We start from the raw sequence: 16359 nt of genomic DNA, 5'->3' as shown, positions 1-16359 counted from the left end.
GCCACGAACCGGAGAGTGCCACAAGGCCCCTCTCACGGTGCGGGACAATCAGCAGCACAGGACAGAGCAGGAAAGGGGATGTGCAGAGTTGAGCTGCTTGCCACTGATCCCTTGTGCCGCAGGCTGGATCCAGGCCTTGTTCTGTCAGTTTTCAGGGACTTGAGCAGGATGGAATAACTTAGCTGCCTATGATGCCCCATAGTTGGAAAAGGAGCTGGCCCTTAGTATTTAACTCCTGGGCATAAAAACAAAATGAACTGGTGACCCAGTTCTGTGAGATCTCAGGTTCTTTTTCAGACTTATATGCAACCTCCACAAAAAGAATCTCACTTAGGTCTTTCTCAGTGATTCAAGATGAATATCTGAATGTCTATGTAATACCAGGCTGAGCCTCCAGTGGGCTAATATAGGCAAATAATTGGTTTTAGTATACCAACTGTTGCAAAAAAGCCTCACCATTTCCAAATGGAAAACAAAAAGCAATTTATAAAAAAAAAACCCGTATTCCTGCAAGTTTGACCATGGTGTTGATTTTTTAATCTTACCCAGATTGCTCTAAATGAAAGACTTAATATCACATCTTGTATGCATACTAAACTGTAATATGCAGATTTAGCTCTATTAACATGCATAAAACACTATTAAAAACTGTAAACCAACCCCACTATTCTGAAAACCTGCTCTCCTGACTGGCTGGGTAGATTGGGAGGAAGGACGACAGCCTCCTTCCTTCCAATAGGTAAATCAATAGGCTGTGCCTCTAGAAATCTGTATTTATGTCCTAGCTCAATTACAGATTTCTATCTGAACTTGGGTAATTCATGTATTCTCTGTCCCTGGCTTCCACTCCTCTACCATCTTTGTTCTAATGCTAGTGAAACACGGTCCAAATTCCTGCAATTGAGCCTTCATTGCGCTACACACTTATGTGTTACTTAGTTCAGAAGAATTTTTCTGACTTGGAAGAGACCGTAGAAAGATGTCTGCTTTGTGACACAGCTGAACATGAAGTCATAGAATTATAAGGAAGTCGGACTGGAAGGGACCTCCAGAGGTCATCTAGTCCAACCCCTGCCTGAAGCAAGATCGTCCCCATCCAAACCATCCCATGCAAACCATCATCTAAACTACATATGACTACTGTCAACCCTGACACAACACAGACCTAACATCTAACCTGCCACAGGTACAGCAAGGGAATCAGGACAGCCAACATCTTGCTTCTATGACATGTTGTTGATATATACTCAAGACATCCCAGACCCCCTGTTGCAGAGGAAGACGTCCATCTGACCACAGAGTAAAATTCCTTCCTCACCCCAGATATGGCTATTGGTGTGACCCTGAGCAAAGGGGCCAAGACCTTATAGCCAGGAACCTCTGGCTTTGGTCCCAGGATGAGAGCACTGGCACATCCCAGTCAAAGTCCCGAGTCTCAGCTGCAGTCAACACCAAGCCCATATGAGGAAAGCTCAAAAACACCCTGACACAAATAGCAGAAGAGGGAGGTCGGGGCAAACAGCAAGGCCCAGAAGCCTGGGAATGCCCATAAAACAGCAGCATAGCCGCACCGTCCTAAATCATCCCCTACCAGTGCCTTCCATCCAGGAGCCGTGCCCTGGGATTTAGGGTGGAAATCACTTGGATTTAAGATAAGCCTGTCTGGTTCCCTAAACCAGTGATTCTCAACCTTTTTTATCCCAGGACCCATTTGTAAACATGGGTGGCCAGTTGCCACCCTGTGCCCCTCACTCCCGACCGCTGGGAACTGACAGCTGGCAAGGGGAAAGCTGTGGTTCCCTGTTTTTCCCCATTTTTTAAAGTGTTTTTAGACCCTTGCAACCCACTTTTGGGTCATAACCCACACGTTAATAAACTGCCGTAATGAAGCAGTGGGGCTGAGGTGGCAGTGCCATTTCCTGGGGCTTCCCTCAGGCTCTTGCCAGAGGCTGTGGCTTGGGAGGCCCCGTCTTGCCCAGTTTTCCCGCATCTGCATCCTGAGCCAGCATCCCAGGTCTCTCCAGTTTAAAAAAATCCCCCATTTTCAGTACAAACAAAATAATCACAGAAAAATGTGGATTTGGGATGAAATACCACTCTCTCTTCCCCCCCACCCCCCCGGATATATGTAAGTGGTGTTTCATTTTAATCACGGAAAAATGTAGAATCGTGGTTAGTTTTTTAAAACTGAAAACCGGTGATTTTTGTAACTCGGAGCACACCAGGACCCCTGGTCCGAGCGGGGTTTATTTCAGGCCCCTACAGTTGGAGGAGAGGGGGAGAGACGTTTCCTCTGAGCAACAACTGTCATGCGTAGTCAATCCACACCGCTCGCCGCATGCGCAGCCGCACTGGCGGGTCGAGATTCAGGCGCACCCGCCTTAGCAGCGGTATCAAACGAGCAGCCTATTAACATCACGGGCTCTTCTAGCTCTCGTCCTTGTTCAGCCACGTGCCTCGCGATTGGTTGGAAGGAGCGCACGCGCAGCCCTAACGGCTGGTTCATGGAGTCGCGCTCTGACACCTCGGCTGGGCGTGGCGGCGGCTTCCCGCATTGGTGGAGTGCGGCGCGTGCGTTGTGCGGCCCGCAGGGTGGGCGGGGCTCGCCGTGGCCATGTGAGGCCCGCGCTCGGGCAGCTGCGGCTGCGGCGGCGGCGCTGGCAGCAGGCGGCCCAGGCAGAGCTGCGCTGCCGGGGGGCGGCGGAGCGCGGGCGATGCCCCGCGGCCCGGCTTTGCTGCGCGGCCGCCCCTGCGCTCCGCCGCTGCTGCTGCCGCCCTGCCGCGCTCTCGCCCTGCCCCTGCCCCGGGCTCTTGCCGCCGTCGCTGCCGCCGGGCGGGGCTCGGCCGGCGGCGGCCGCGGGTTCCGGCCGTCGCGCGTGGTGGTGGTGGCCAAGACCACGCGCTACGAGTTCGAGCAGCAGCGCTACCGCTTCGCCGGGCTCTCCGAGGACGACCTGCGCCAGCTGGTGAGTGCGGCCCTGGCCCGGCCCGGCCCGGCGTGCGGGCAGCCCCTGCTTTGGGCCGGCTGCAGCGGGTGGAGCACCGGGGCAGGTGCAGCGGGACCGGGGCAGCCCCCATGCGTGGAGGGGGCTGGCAAACTGGCCCATGCCACTCATCCAGAGTTTGACACCTCTGGTGTGTAAGATGCCCCTGTGCCCTGCCATCTGGCTGTCCTTAAAAAAACAGCTCCATCCTGTAGGCAAGACCTCCCATAGCCTCCCAAATGACTGCTTGCTTTGGTCCTGGAGCCCCCCTCCTTGGAGTCATTGCACACTAGAAATATTCTCCAGCTTCAAGCCTCCTAACTCCTGAAGTGACCCTTGTATGCAGGAATGTGAGCAGCAGCCCAGTGATGCTGGATGTGAATGGGCCATTAGTGCTGCTGTCTTAACCCACTAAGCCTGTGGCTCTCAGTCTGTGGTAGGGATACCACCAGTGGTATGCAGACAACCTGTCAGTAGTATGTGTTAGCAGATTTATTGTAATTACCTTATGTAACAGGATTTTGCTGGTGGTAGTTAAGGTTGTATCGTTTTAAATTGGTAGTGCACAGTCTGTCTGACTTGGGGAACCGCTATGTTAAACTGTTAATTTCTTAATAGCTTCCATTTACATCCAATGACTTTATCCTGCAGGGTAGGAAGCTTGCTCTTTTCTACTGGGTAAGAAAAATCATGTGATGCAGCTCTCATGTAGTTAGTCCACAAGGTGCAAGTCTACCTGCTTTCTGCCTGATTTCAGACTAATATGGCTAACTACCTCTTATTTAATCCTGCAGGACACTTTTTTCTTCTCTTCCCCTTTGGAAATCTTTCCATTAGGAGGACAAACACTGAAGGTTCAGTTTAACAGTGGTAGTCTGAATTGGTATGGGTCATCTCATAGTAATTCAAAGGGCTCATAAATCAGTTACTTTTTGGTTAGAAATCCTAAGAACTGCTAGCAGGCTGTAAAGAAATGTCCTAATATTTGTCTTGGGATATGTGATATTGTTAGTAAAGGCTGTAAGTTAATGGCCAAGTAAATGCCAAGATAATAATTTCATGGTGTCTTTAGTTTTGGGTCTTCTAATGTTTCTTCTTAAGGGGATTAAGTTTTTCCTTTGCTGCACATTATCTAAGCTACACAAATCGCAGCTCTACCACTTCCTTTTTATGGCTTCTAAGATCCTGTAATTCCTCCCCCCCCCCCCCCAAACCTTTCCAGCTTCCCAGCCAAATCTTCTCGTCCTTATTTCCTACCCCAGCTTCTACAAAATCCTTACAGAAACTCATAGCTGCCTATTCAGTATAAATGTAATGTAGTTGCTAAAGTAACTTTTTTCTTACCCTTTCTTTTTCTTCCCTCAGTTGGCAGTTCAGTGGCTCTGGCATCAAATCTCAGGGGTTTTTTCTTACCATTTTCAAAGCATAACAGATCTCTGCTCCTCCCTACTTAAATTCCTTAGTCAGGTTTCAGAAAGTCCCCTCATTTACCACTGTTCCCATGCTTGTCTACTAGAGGTGCACTGATATATCAGTCTCATCTTGTATCAGCACCGATATAAGGAAAATTGACATTGTCGGCTTTTTTTGGCCAATGTAGCTGATAATGTTGCTGATTTAAATACTCTGTGCATGCGCGCAGCTGCAGTGCAGCATTTGAGCAGACAGAAGTGCATCCTGGCAACATGGAGAGCAGTGTCCGACTGGTAAGTCTGTTGTTGGGGAAGGAGAGGGGGAACAGACTGAGGCCCCCCCCGTGGTGAGGCAGGGAGTGCAGGGCTGGGGCAGGTACTGCACAGCTGCAGTGGGGCATAGGATTTAGCCACAAGCAGCTCATCTGTGGGGTGTGGGATGGGCGGGTGGTTCCTGCCACTGTGCATACTCTGGGAGGGAATGGGGGATGTGTGCCTCTCCCAATCTGTGTGGGTGAGGGTGGGACTACCACTGCAGGCTAGGGCTGGGGGCAGCACTGGGCTGTTCCCAGTGGGGGGTTGGGCAAGGGCTGCATTTGGGGCAGGCAGCAGCAGTGCTGGAAATGGGGCTATGGGGGGATGCAGGCACCACAGAGTTCTCTGTTGGGCCCCTTCCCCCCAGTGCTGCTGGTGCCTGCCCCAAGCACAGCCCTTGCCTAACTCCCACACTGGGAAGAGTCAAGTGCTGGCCCCAGCCCGCAGCAGCAGCCGTCCTCCATGCCCCCCGGATGAGCTGTGGCTCTGTCCCAGCCCCACTCCCTCCCTCCTTCGCTGTAGGCCCCGCCACTTCCCCCTGCCCACTAACAACTTCCCACTAAAAACACTTACCAGCCAGACCCTGCTCTAAGCTGCCAGGCCGCATATAGTCAGTAGAGTAGGTATTGGCCAACATAGCTCGTTAAAAATCAGCCTTTGGTATCAGCCCAAAAAATCTCTATCAGTGCACCCCTATTGTCTACCTGTTTGCCAGTCTCTATATCAGTGGTACAGAAGGGCCGGAAGAGTGGCTCACAGTCAGCATGTGGGTGTGATACAGTGTGCTTGGCTGTGCACTGGCCTGACCCCATGGACCAGATCCAGCCATAGAGTGCCCCTGCATGCTGACTTTGCTGTACTCCAGTGCAGGCAATGCTACCATTGCTCCTTCACTGCCAGATTTCTGGACTTGTGGAGTGGGAGCTCCTTGGGCCAGATGACAGCTCTGAGCTGGAGGTTCAACACCCCTGCTCCCTACATAGTTGCCTCTATACCTTCTTTGATGTGGCTTAAGTATATTAAGATCTTCAGAAGATCTTATCTAAGACTTCTGCCTTCTTCACAATAAAGTCCCTCTTAAAGAGCCATTTCTTGCTTTGTTGCCCATTATAAATCTAGTTGCCTTGATTGTCATTCAAGTTTTTGTAGCCACTTGCCTGCCTAGGGACAGCCAGGAAAGTCTAGGTGAATCAACAGGTGTGCAGTCCATGTGGATGAGTTAGTGTTATTAAACCTCCATGGCAATGCTCTCATTCAGATGTGTGAAATGGTTTTAGTTCACTGTAGCTGAGCCCTTTTTGAGCCAAACTTATTTTCTATAGACAAGAATTAAGCTGCAATAATCTGAAGTAATTTTATACCCAGACAGGAGTATAATGTGCATTGACTGTGTTATTTTAATTGATATTTCTTAAATCAGCTAATTGTACCTGTTCAGAAAAGTCTTTGGACTGTAAGCCCCTTTGAGTCATTCTTTCCAGATATCTGGAAAGCAAGCTGCAGATTACAGTTGCTATCATAAATACTTTAAGGCAAAACCTTTCTTCTTTTAACTTAGCCTTACCCAATTGTCATGAAATTGTAACAGTTTGCATACAGAATGGAGGCACACATTTGTGTGCCTGTAAGAAAAAACTTGCTGGTATAATTGTACTTCTATAAAGCCTTGAATAGATGCTTATTCCAGAATATGAGCCTTTTCCTAGTTTAGTTGATATCTCCTTTAGAATGTCTGCCCAGTAAGTTATAATATAACTCTAGTGATATAAATGTCTCTATGTAGACAAACCCTCACTTACACTACATGCAGTTTTGCAATGATGATTTGGACTTTTGCTCTGTAGATACACATGCTAAAAAAAGATTTGTTCATCAAGTTGAAAGGTTTGTTTGCCTTTTTGTTCCAAGTTCCTAATTTTGGATGCTGCTGTTTTCCTGAATTTTCTTCAGCTTGTTTGTAGGATTGTCCATTTTCCTTGCTCATATTTTCAGGCTGTTTGTAACTGGCTTTTCCTGACTCTCTCTCTCTCTCTCTCTTCTCCCCCCCCCCTTAAATCTGAGCAAGCTGACAGATCTTGGGCAATTGCAGAGTCAACCTTTGTAAGGCCCTAAGAAATTGGAACCCTTAAAGCAATGAAGAGTAGAAATGTCTTTTCTTAGTGTATCACTTTTTTAGTAGGCATTGTGTTTAGTCTATCAAATGGAAGTAACTTTAAGATGGATGGATAGATAGTTATCTGCTTTACTTATTTCTGTTAGATGTTTGAGCAGGCAGGGACCGATTGTTTGACCTGGAGTAGTACTTGATGAGTTGGGACACAGCCGTTACTGCATGTGACCCCTTTTGAAGTGTGCCTTTACAAGGACATCCCTTCCCTTGCCAGAGTGCTTTTGTTGACAGGTCTGTCTCATCTAAAACGTTTATGGTTGTTTTTTGTGTGTTTAATGTTCTAGCTGAGGAACTTTCCAGGGTCACAGTTTGGGATAAGTCACTTTTAAATAGAGAAACATTCAGCTTTGGTCAACTAGAGACGGTTTGCCCCCTTTTTTTTTTTCCTCCTGTGGATAAACTGGGTGGAAGTGCAGAGTTTTGGATAGGAATGTGTTGTATGGGAGCTGCTCTGTTCTCTGGTGGTCTGTTATGGAAATCCAGAAGGTACTGCTATGTTCTTAGTAGCTAACTTAATGACCCCATCCTCCCTTTTACCACTTAATTTCATGTCCAGAGAGCAAAATTGTTTGGGAAGGCCTTTCAAACTTACTGCTTTTTCAAGGGAGTTCTTTATAAAGAACTCTTAAATACTGTATTTTCAGTGTTAATAGTGGTATTCTTCCCCTCACAGGGGCATGAATGCTTAGGACACCAAAGGGCATGTCTATATGTGTGCTTTAATGCTCATTAGCCTATTTTAATGTGCATTAGAGCATCACTGAAAAAGTGCTCTTTAGTTAATGCGCATTAAGATAGGCTAATGCACATTTTCCTAGTAGCTCACAATGGAGGTACTAGATATAATGCTCATAAATGAAAGTGTGTTAATGCATTTGTAGATGCACCCAAAGAGACTTGGCCCACAAATAGAAGCAAAGTATTTGTTTTTGCCTTTCATTTCAGTTAATCTCTAAATGCTTTTTTTCTTTTTCCACAGATTTAGGTGTGTGCATAGCTTTGCATGATGTGAGTTTAGTTTTGTTAAGCTTGTGTGTCTTAGAGGATCCAGGATGAAAGATTTAGCCTACTTCATTTTTTAGGATCCCATTCCTTGCTTTTTCTTCCTGGTAGGAGAGAACTGTGAAGACTAAATATATTTGTCAATACCTCTTTTAAAGTGTGCTCTACTAGTGCTCTGTAATTCCCCACACCCCATCCCCTTCCCTGTTGGAGGGACAAGTGCCTCCCCACCATCCGTGCTACCCTGCCGCAGTCCCAGCACCCAGACACCTTCCCCGAAATCCCCCTGACCTCCACAGACCCCTGACAGTCCCCAATCCCTGGCCTTCCAACTTCTATCTCCTATACACTTAACTGGATCTGGCTGTTGGGACTGCTTCCACCACTTTCCCTGTCTGTATGTGGGCCATGTGCTTGAGCGTGGACATGCACGTGGTGCCTTCTGCCTCCAATTACCCTGCCCTCTCCCCATAACCCCAAGGAGGCTGGTAAGCTGCCAGCCTGCAGGGGGAAACCCACGGTTTCCTGAGATATTTCTCCTTTAAACAGGAAAATCTGCATTTTTCTCTTCAAATGAGAAAATCCATGTTTTTCTGCAACAGATGGAAAACCCAGATCCCTGGTAATTATTCTAAGGTTTGTATATCACATAATTATAACTAGGGTAGACTTGATTAAAATCAAATCAATTTTAATCATGACTTGAAATTACTGGTCAAAAAGCCTCAATTTAAGCATTGTTTTCTACAAAAAGTGCATTCTTTTTGTTTGATATTCTTTATTTGTTTAACTTCTTGAAACTTTGCACTTTCAGAGAGGTAAGGGCTTCACTAAGTGCACACACTTGCAGAGAGACAAGAGGGCTGAAGGTCAGGTAATCAGGTCTGTTATCTTTCATCTCCATATACTGCTTTTAACAAGGATGTTACACAAATCCACAGTTTGAGAAGTGAAGCTAAGCGTCACAGATCTTCTAGACTGAGCATTGAGTCCCATTGGGTAGAGGGGTTTTCTTTAATTGTTACTAATTTATTGAGGAACGTTTGAGAACCCCATAAGATTGGGCTCCTAATATAGTCCAACTTATAAAACTTTTCTAAAGAAGTTCCATGAATATATTGTTTCAAACAGTATATCATTAGAAGTGATAATCCCTATTCTATGATATCTTTGAGGTTTAACGTATCTTAAATTAAAACTATCTTTACATAGTTTTTTTTTTTAAAAGCATCTAAAAAAAATCTGATTCAACTAAAAAAAGCTAACAATTTTTTTTAATTAAAAAAAAAAAAGATATTTTAATCCACTCTAGGCTGCACTCCCCTATTCAGTAATTGACCCACACTTTCCCTGATCTTCCTCTTGTTTCTGACATGCTTGTAGAAACCCTTCTTGTTCCCCTTCACATCCCTTGCTAGCTGCAACTCGCACTTTGGCCGTCCTGACTTCACCCCTGCATGCCCAGGCAGTGCTCTTATTTTCCTCCCTATTAATTTGTTCAAGCTTCCACTTTTAAGCTTGCTTTATGTGACTTAGTTTACTGAAGAGTTCCCTGCTACACCAAGCTGGTCTTCTGCCATACTTGCTTGTCTTCCTGTGCATTGGGATGTTGTGTTCCTGTACTGTCAGTAAGGCTTCTTCAAAATACAACCAGCTCTTCTAGACTCTTCTCTCTTTCAGACTGATTTCCCAGGGGATTCTGCCCAGTTCCCTGAGCAAGTCGAAGTCTGTTTTTCTGAAGTCCAGGGTCCTTCCTGTGCTGCTGTCTATCCTTCCCTTTCCTCAGGATACTGAACTCAATCATTTCATGGTCACTGCTGCCCAAGTTGCCATTCACTATACTACATTCCCCACCAATTCTTCCCTGTTTGTGAGCAGCAGGTCAAGAAGACCATGGCCCCTAGTTGGCTGCTTTAGCACTTGCACCAGGAAGTTGTTCCCAAAGCTCTCCAAAAACTTCCTGGATTGCCTGTGCACTGCTGTATTGCCCTCCTGACAGATGTCAGGGTGATTTAGTCCCCCATGAGTACCAGGGTCTATGATTGGGAAACGTCTGATAGTTGTTGGAAGAAAGCCTCATCTGCCATGTCCTCCTGGCCTGGTGGCCTATAGCAGACCCCACCACAACATCACCCTTGTTGCTCTCCCCTCTGACCCTAACCCAGAGACTTTCAACAGGCTTATCTCCCGTTTTATATTGGAGCTCTGAGTAATCATACAGCTCTTTTAAATAAAGAGCAACTTTTCTTCTTCCCTGCCTGTCCTTCCTAAACAGTTTGTATCCATCCATGACACTGCTCCAGTTATGTGAGCTCCCACCAAGTCTCTGTTATTCCAATCACATCATAGTTCTGGGATTGTGCAGGGGCTTGTAGTTCTTCCTGCTTGTTTCCCAGGCTCCATGCATTTGTATACAGGCACCTGAGGTAACTAGTTGATTGTCTTGATTTCTCAGGGAGAATGTGAACACCTCCCCTGATGTCCCAGGTCACCCACTTACATCAAGGCTTTGTTCTCCATCCCCTGGTGAACCTAATTTAAAGCCCTCCTCACTAGGTTAGTGAGGCTGTCTGCAAAAATGCTTTTCCCTCTCTTCATCAGGTGAATCCCATCTCTTCCCAGCAATCCTTCTTGGAACAACAGTACGTGGTCAGATAAGTCAAATTCCTCATGGTGACACCACCTGTATAGCCAGGCATTGATCTGCAGAATGCATTTGCTTCCTTCCTGGGCCCTTTCCCTTGAACAGATGTATCTAAGAGAACATGACCTGAGCCTCAGATTCCCTCATCTTGGCACCCAGAGCCCTGTAGTAACTTTTGGTCTGCTTAGGGTCTCCCCTGGCAGTATCATTAGTGCGCACATGGATAAGCAGCATGGGGTAGTAGTCAGAGGGCCTGGGTGAGTCTTGGTAATTCCTCTGTGACATCTGAGCTCTGGGCAAGCAGTAGACTTCCTGAGACAACAGATCAGGTCAGCAGATGACTGCCTCTATCCCCTGCAGAAGGGAGTCTACAACCACTCCCACCTGTGGCTTCTTCTTGGTAGTGGGTGTCTCAATCCTTCCCACCTTGGGGATGCCTGGCATGCCTTTCTCCATGAATGGAACCCTCTGTAGATAAGACTCCATATCTATTCTGCAGACAAACTGCTGCAGGCCGAAATGAGGATTTCTGCTTGCTGCCAGAGGTCACAAGCTTCCACTTTCGTGGGAGTCCGTGTCCTCTCTCTTCTCTAGCACTGCCTCTTGCTGTTCTTTCTCCAAAGTCCTGGAGGTCTCCTCCAACATAGAAATGATCAATTCCTCATGGTGGAGGATGCTTTGGAGCCTCACCACCTCTTCCTGTAACTCTTATGCCTGTTCCCTGAGAGAGAGAGAGCCAGGAGGCACTGATTATGCTGCAGACACTCCCCCACCTGGCAGTTACCAGAAGAAACCTGGAAGAAGAGGCTGGTGCAGCCTCCGGCTCCAAATGCACAGTGGTAGTCTGCCTTCACTCCGTACACAGATCTGGGAGGCACACGCCTCCCATGGTTCCCCCAGGGGTGTGTGCAGTGGCGGGAGCTGCTGCCTTGCACCTCCCAGATAAGCCCCAGCTTCGCTCCCTCCCTTACAATGGGGGGATCTCAGTCTGTGTCTCTTTACACCCCTCACCCTGAATAGACTTCCCAGCTGGATGCTGCTCTCCAAGCTGCTGCGTTGTATAATGGCAATCTGATCAGTATTGGCTGGTATGGCTGGTTAATAATTGACCATTGGTGTTGGCCCAAAAAATCTTTATTGATGCACCCCTACCCCAAAGGGTTCTTTTTTTCCCCTGCTTCCTTGCACCAAGCTGAAAGGCTCTCACTTCAAAGGGGGGCAGTAGACTTGCCTGCGAACTGCTTGCCCTGTTTGCTGCCCCGTTTGCTGACCTAAAACTTTGTCCTAAAACATTATGACTTTCAGGGTTCCCCATGTGTCTTAATTTATTAGGATGACACTTACATTTTAGCTTAATCCACAGAAATACTGCACTTCCAGTCCCTTCTGAGACCGTTCTTGTTGCTGCCAAGATTGGAGATCTGCTAGAACAACTCAAATTGCAGAACAGATGCTCCACTAAAATTTGAGTTTCTCAAATCTGTGCAAATATTCACTCTGCTTCAGCTTTTACATAGTCATTTATTTTCGAAAGGAACTTTAGGTGCCTCGTGCTTCAGCCATTTGTGAACCAGGCATTCAGCTGAACAAAAGGTCATGTGCATGACCCAAACACTCATTGATTTCTAGATGGATCCTAGGGGTCTTGAGGCAGGTGCTTAAATGTTTTTGTGTAGAGGCAGTAGGCTTTGAAACCTGAAATAATCTTTTCTGTACTTGTGTTTAATCTATTTAAAAAAAAAAAAAAAAAAGCATGAAACTTCACAGTGAAAAAATCCCACCCACCTGTGGCACCCCTGTAACTCGCTGGCCGTGGTTCATCAGTTGAGGACTCCTGCATGCTGAATGGGGTTGGGCACATGGTCTGTGACTTATAAAGGCTCAGGACCACTTTTTCAAATTTGGGACCAAACATGCATTTCAGGGCTCTTAATGGATCCTGACAGCTCTGAAATTTGGAAGTGTCTTGGGAAATTCAGAATAGTTGGTTGCCTCACTTGAAGGTCATGCTTTTTTTAGACATCTGACTAAATGTGTTGCTGTCCCCTGGATTCTCCCCAGTTGTTGCACATCTTCCTTAAATTGTGTTGTCCAAAACTGTATAACCTTTTCTAATTGAGCTCTATCTTGATTAGATGAATGTATGTCAGATGAGTAGTGGAAAGTTTCTTTCACATATCTTGCCCATGATGCTCCTGCTTATGCATCTCGGAACACTGTTGACTTTTTTCGCAATGGTGTGACCTTGTTGATTCATGTGCTTTTTGTGATCATATCCCCTAGATCCTTCTTTTCAGAGTTGCTGCCTAGCCAGTTTGTATTTGTAGAGTTGATTCCTGGTCACTTTGAATTCTGTGCTTATGCCCATCCCAGTTTGGTACCTTCTCTAAATTTAGTAAGTCATGAATGAATATATTTGAATAGAACCAGACCTGGGACAGACCCTGTGGAATTCATCTGCAGTCCCACCCAGGCAGATGAGCAATTTGGAGTTGCACAAAATCATTTTCTTACAATTGATAGGAAGCAGGGAATAGCCAAGTAAGTGGTAATTTTCCATTGTTCCTTCCTTACTGCATGGTGAGGGTTTAATCTTGAATGAAACCAAGGCTAAGTTGTCTTAAGTTAGCTTTCCTTAAAATGGGGCATTTGCATGTACAAAGACAGTTACTACAGATCACCTGAGATGCAATAAGTCCTTAATGTCTTTTAATTATAGGCACAAGGGCTGAATCAGAGCTGACAAATTTAGGGAGTATACAACTCTGCTTGTAATTTCCTTCACTAGGTTGAGACACTCTCAGTTTGAGAATTGCTGCCCTAGACCATGTTTCACTAGCTTGCTTAAACAAATGTCATGACAGTGTCACTGGTCTTACTAAAACAAAAATATATCTACAGTGACTGTACTTCCTGGTGCGGTCTGGTCACTCTGGATTTCAGAGTGCAAGACTTTTAACCATTCCTCGGAGTGGTTAAAAGTCCCAGGTCAGAGTCTGATGGGGAGGTGCAAGTGGCATGGTGCACCAGACAGGTGCTGCTTCTGCTGCTGTGCAGGATCGAGGCCATGCTACGGGAGGGCGGAGTGGTGCCTGCTCTAGTCCACCCACTTGGCTCCCATGTGGTAGCAGAGGTGCCTGCCTGGTGCACCATGCTGCTCTGCTTCTCTGCCAAACTCTGGCCTAGGACTTCTGATCAACCAGCTGGGAATGGGCTGCAGAATCCTGTAGTGTCCTGGCAAAACTGGGACATATGGTCACTCTCTAAGTATCTCCCAACTATTGTTTCTTTCCTGTCCATAGGACCTAGTTCCCTGTCACGTTTTGTGATGTAACTGTTTTCTGACACATCCATATTGGTTTTAACTTACTGGCTTATCTTCTTGCTGTGTACAGATTGTTTATTTGTTCCTGTATCTTTCTGGGGATTGAAATTAAGCTGAATAATAATTTCTAATAAAGAATACAAAATCAGTACAGGCACGTTCACTAATAGCACATGCAATACCTTGATAACGGCATAGGGGCTGATAGGAGCCTACACTAGTTAACAGACTTAACAGTAGCTGGAGTTGGACATGAGGTGGGCTCTGCTCGTCTTTTGGTTTCCTTGTAAAGAATGGTGCCACCATGCTTAATTTGGAGGAACTATGATTTGCATCCTATTCTCCTTGCATTTTGTGAGTTTCTGTAATGCCTACCTCTAACCTAAGAAAGGACATCAAATATTAAAATTCAATCTTAAAAGTGATGTACAAACAAAAGGGAGGATAAACTATTGCACAAAAAAGTGGGGTGAAGTCTTGAGTCCTTTTAGACCCCACCCCCTGTGCCACTGTACCTGCATGTCACACTTCTATTAATTTTTTTTTTGTCTTTTGTGACTTTTTCCCAAACATCTTTAAAAGTTATGCTGTGCCGTCAGAATTAATGCAACCTGATGTAATGTAATTTTGAAGTAAATTGGACTCATTGGACCATGGGCAAGCTGCATTCAGGCTCTAGCATTACCTTAGATTCCCAGCTGCTAGGTAGGCACCTGAAAAGTCTATTTTAAAGTTATGTTTTTAAAAATACATTTTTGTCACCATAAATCTTTATACATATTTCTTTAACAAGGCAAATTAGTTTGCCAGTAAATCGTAGGATAACTTGAAGTATCATTTAATTATTGTGTTTTTGAGTAATGCACTTATCCAGCAAAGATCGGTTGAGTTATTGACATTATACAGCTGACTGTGACAAATTGAGATTTCTTTTGTATTGTTACATGTGGAAGTTGATCTTGAAATTTGTGCTATTAAGTGGAGTGTGATGTCAGTAGGCATGGTATTATCTCGGTTTGACTGTATGCTCCTATCTTAGTCTTGCATTGCTTGAAAAGTGAAGTACCTGCCTTCCTCTGTAGAAGCAGAATGTTGGCTGTTGTAGTTCCCCTGCTTTCCCCCTGGCAGTTAAGGGTGTTAGGTCTGTGTTGTCAGAGTTGACCGTTATCTTATGAGTTTAGATCATGGGTTGGCAATATTTTTGGCCAGTGTGCCAAACCCCCCCCCCCCCGCAACCTTGACTTGTAAGATGTTGGCATGCCAGCAGCAGATGGTGAGGGGCCTGAACCTTGTTGTGACAGCACTGTGCTGGCCTCTTCCCCCGGCATTTGTCCTGAGGTGGAAGTGCAGCTGCTGCCAGCAATGAGCCAGGCTGGGGCTCTGTAGACCCTAGTGCAGCTGCTTGCAGCCTCCCTGCTGCCTGCTACAGCTGGCCCAGGCTCTGGGCAGGCCCCTGCTGCCCACCACTGAGTCTGGGATGCTTGCAGCAGGTGGCAGAGGCGCAAGCAGCTGCACCAGGGTCTGTAGAGCCCTATTCTGGCTCATTGCTGGTGGCAGGTGCACGTGCCTTCAGCTGAACTGCAGGGAAGGGGCCAGGGCTGCACTGCTGCAAGGATCAGACCCCTTGTGGCTCCCCTGTGGATACCCTGAGGCACATGTTTCAAGCAATATGCCTTCACATGTCATGCTCTGGCACATGTGATGGGGATTGTCTACCGGTGCTTTAAATTATGGGTTTATATAAAATGGTTTGAATAGGGATGTTCTTGCCTCAAGCAGGGTGGTGAGCTAGATAACCTCCGGAGGTCCCTTCCATCTCTACTTCTCTCTGATTCTGACAACTTCTAAAAATTTTAGACCTACATTTTTAACATCATTATCATCTGCTCTGCTCTTAAAACATGTTGCTTTGCTTTGATTCAGTAGTTTTCAGTAATATGAAAACATTAGCCAGCCAGCCTGGAAGTGGTGGGTCTTTTAGGCTCCAGTATCTAAAGATTAGGACTAAACTTGTGGTCTCTGTTTGATTTGTTTTTTCTGTATTTTCACTTTTTAAAGTAAAGTTTTAACCTTTTGGAGCAAACTTAAACTTTTACAATCAAGTGATAAAAGTTATTAAGTAGTTAAGACTTGTTTGCTCATGTGCATTATGTTTGACCAGTTAAAAGCCACTTTCAGTAATGAGCAGTTTTTAAGCAACTCATAGTTATTAACTATGAGACCCGTTCAAATAGTTTTGATTTAACTTATAGCTGATAGATCTATGTATTCAGTCCCTCCTTAAGTAAAGGTACAGTGACTTCCTACATACCTATATAAAATGCTGCCAATGCTACAAGAAGCACTGATTTAACATGCAGCTTCTTGTAAGGAGATAAATATGATTAGGGGATTGAAGTCGCATAGTGTTGGCTTGTGCTAAATGACAGCTTTATATGAACAGGAACTCATGACAGAGGTGATGTATTGTATTAGACCAACTAGATAATTGCAAAAAAAAAATTTTG

At 45.8% G+C, this 16359-nt stretch overlaps 1 protein-coding gene across 1 annotated transcript in view; it reads left to right on the top strand.

Annotated features, from left to right (window-relative positions):
• The first annotated feature begins 2309 nt into the window (after positions 1 to 2309).
• Positions 2310 to 16359, top strand: part of NADK2 (NAD kinase 2, mitochondrial) — a 59140-nt gene continuing 45090 nt past the window's right edge. Inside the window, exon 1 of the mRNA XM_090037222.1 lies at positions 2310 to 2966. Within this exon, the coding sequence (XP_089893348.1) occupies positions 2310 to 2966 (657 nt within the window). The remainder of the gene's footprint in view (positions 2967 to 16359) is intronic.

The sequence above is a fragment of the Crocodylus siamensis genome, chromosome 3, assembly GCF_052110815.1.
Source record: "Crocodylus siamensis isolate JL-2025a chromosome 3, ASM5211081v1, whole genome shotgun sequence".
Taxonomy (NCBI): domain Eukaryota; kingdom Metazoa; phylum Chordata; order Crocodylia; family Crocodylidae; genus Crocodylus; species Crocodylus siamensis.
Note: the sequence above shows the minus strand (reverse complement) of the source record. Positions and strands in the feature narration are given on the sequence as shown.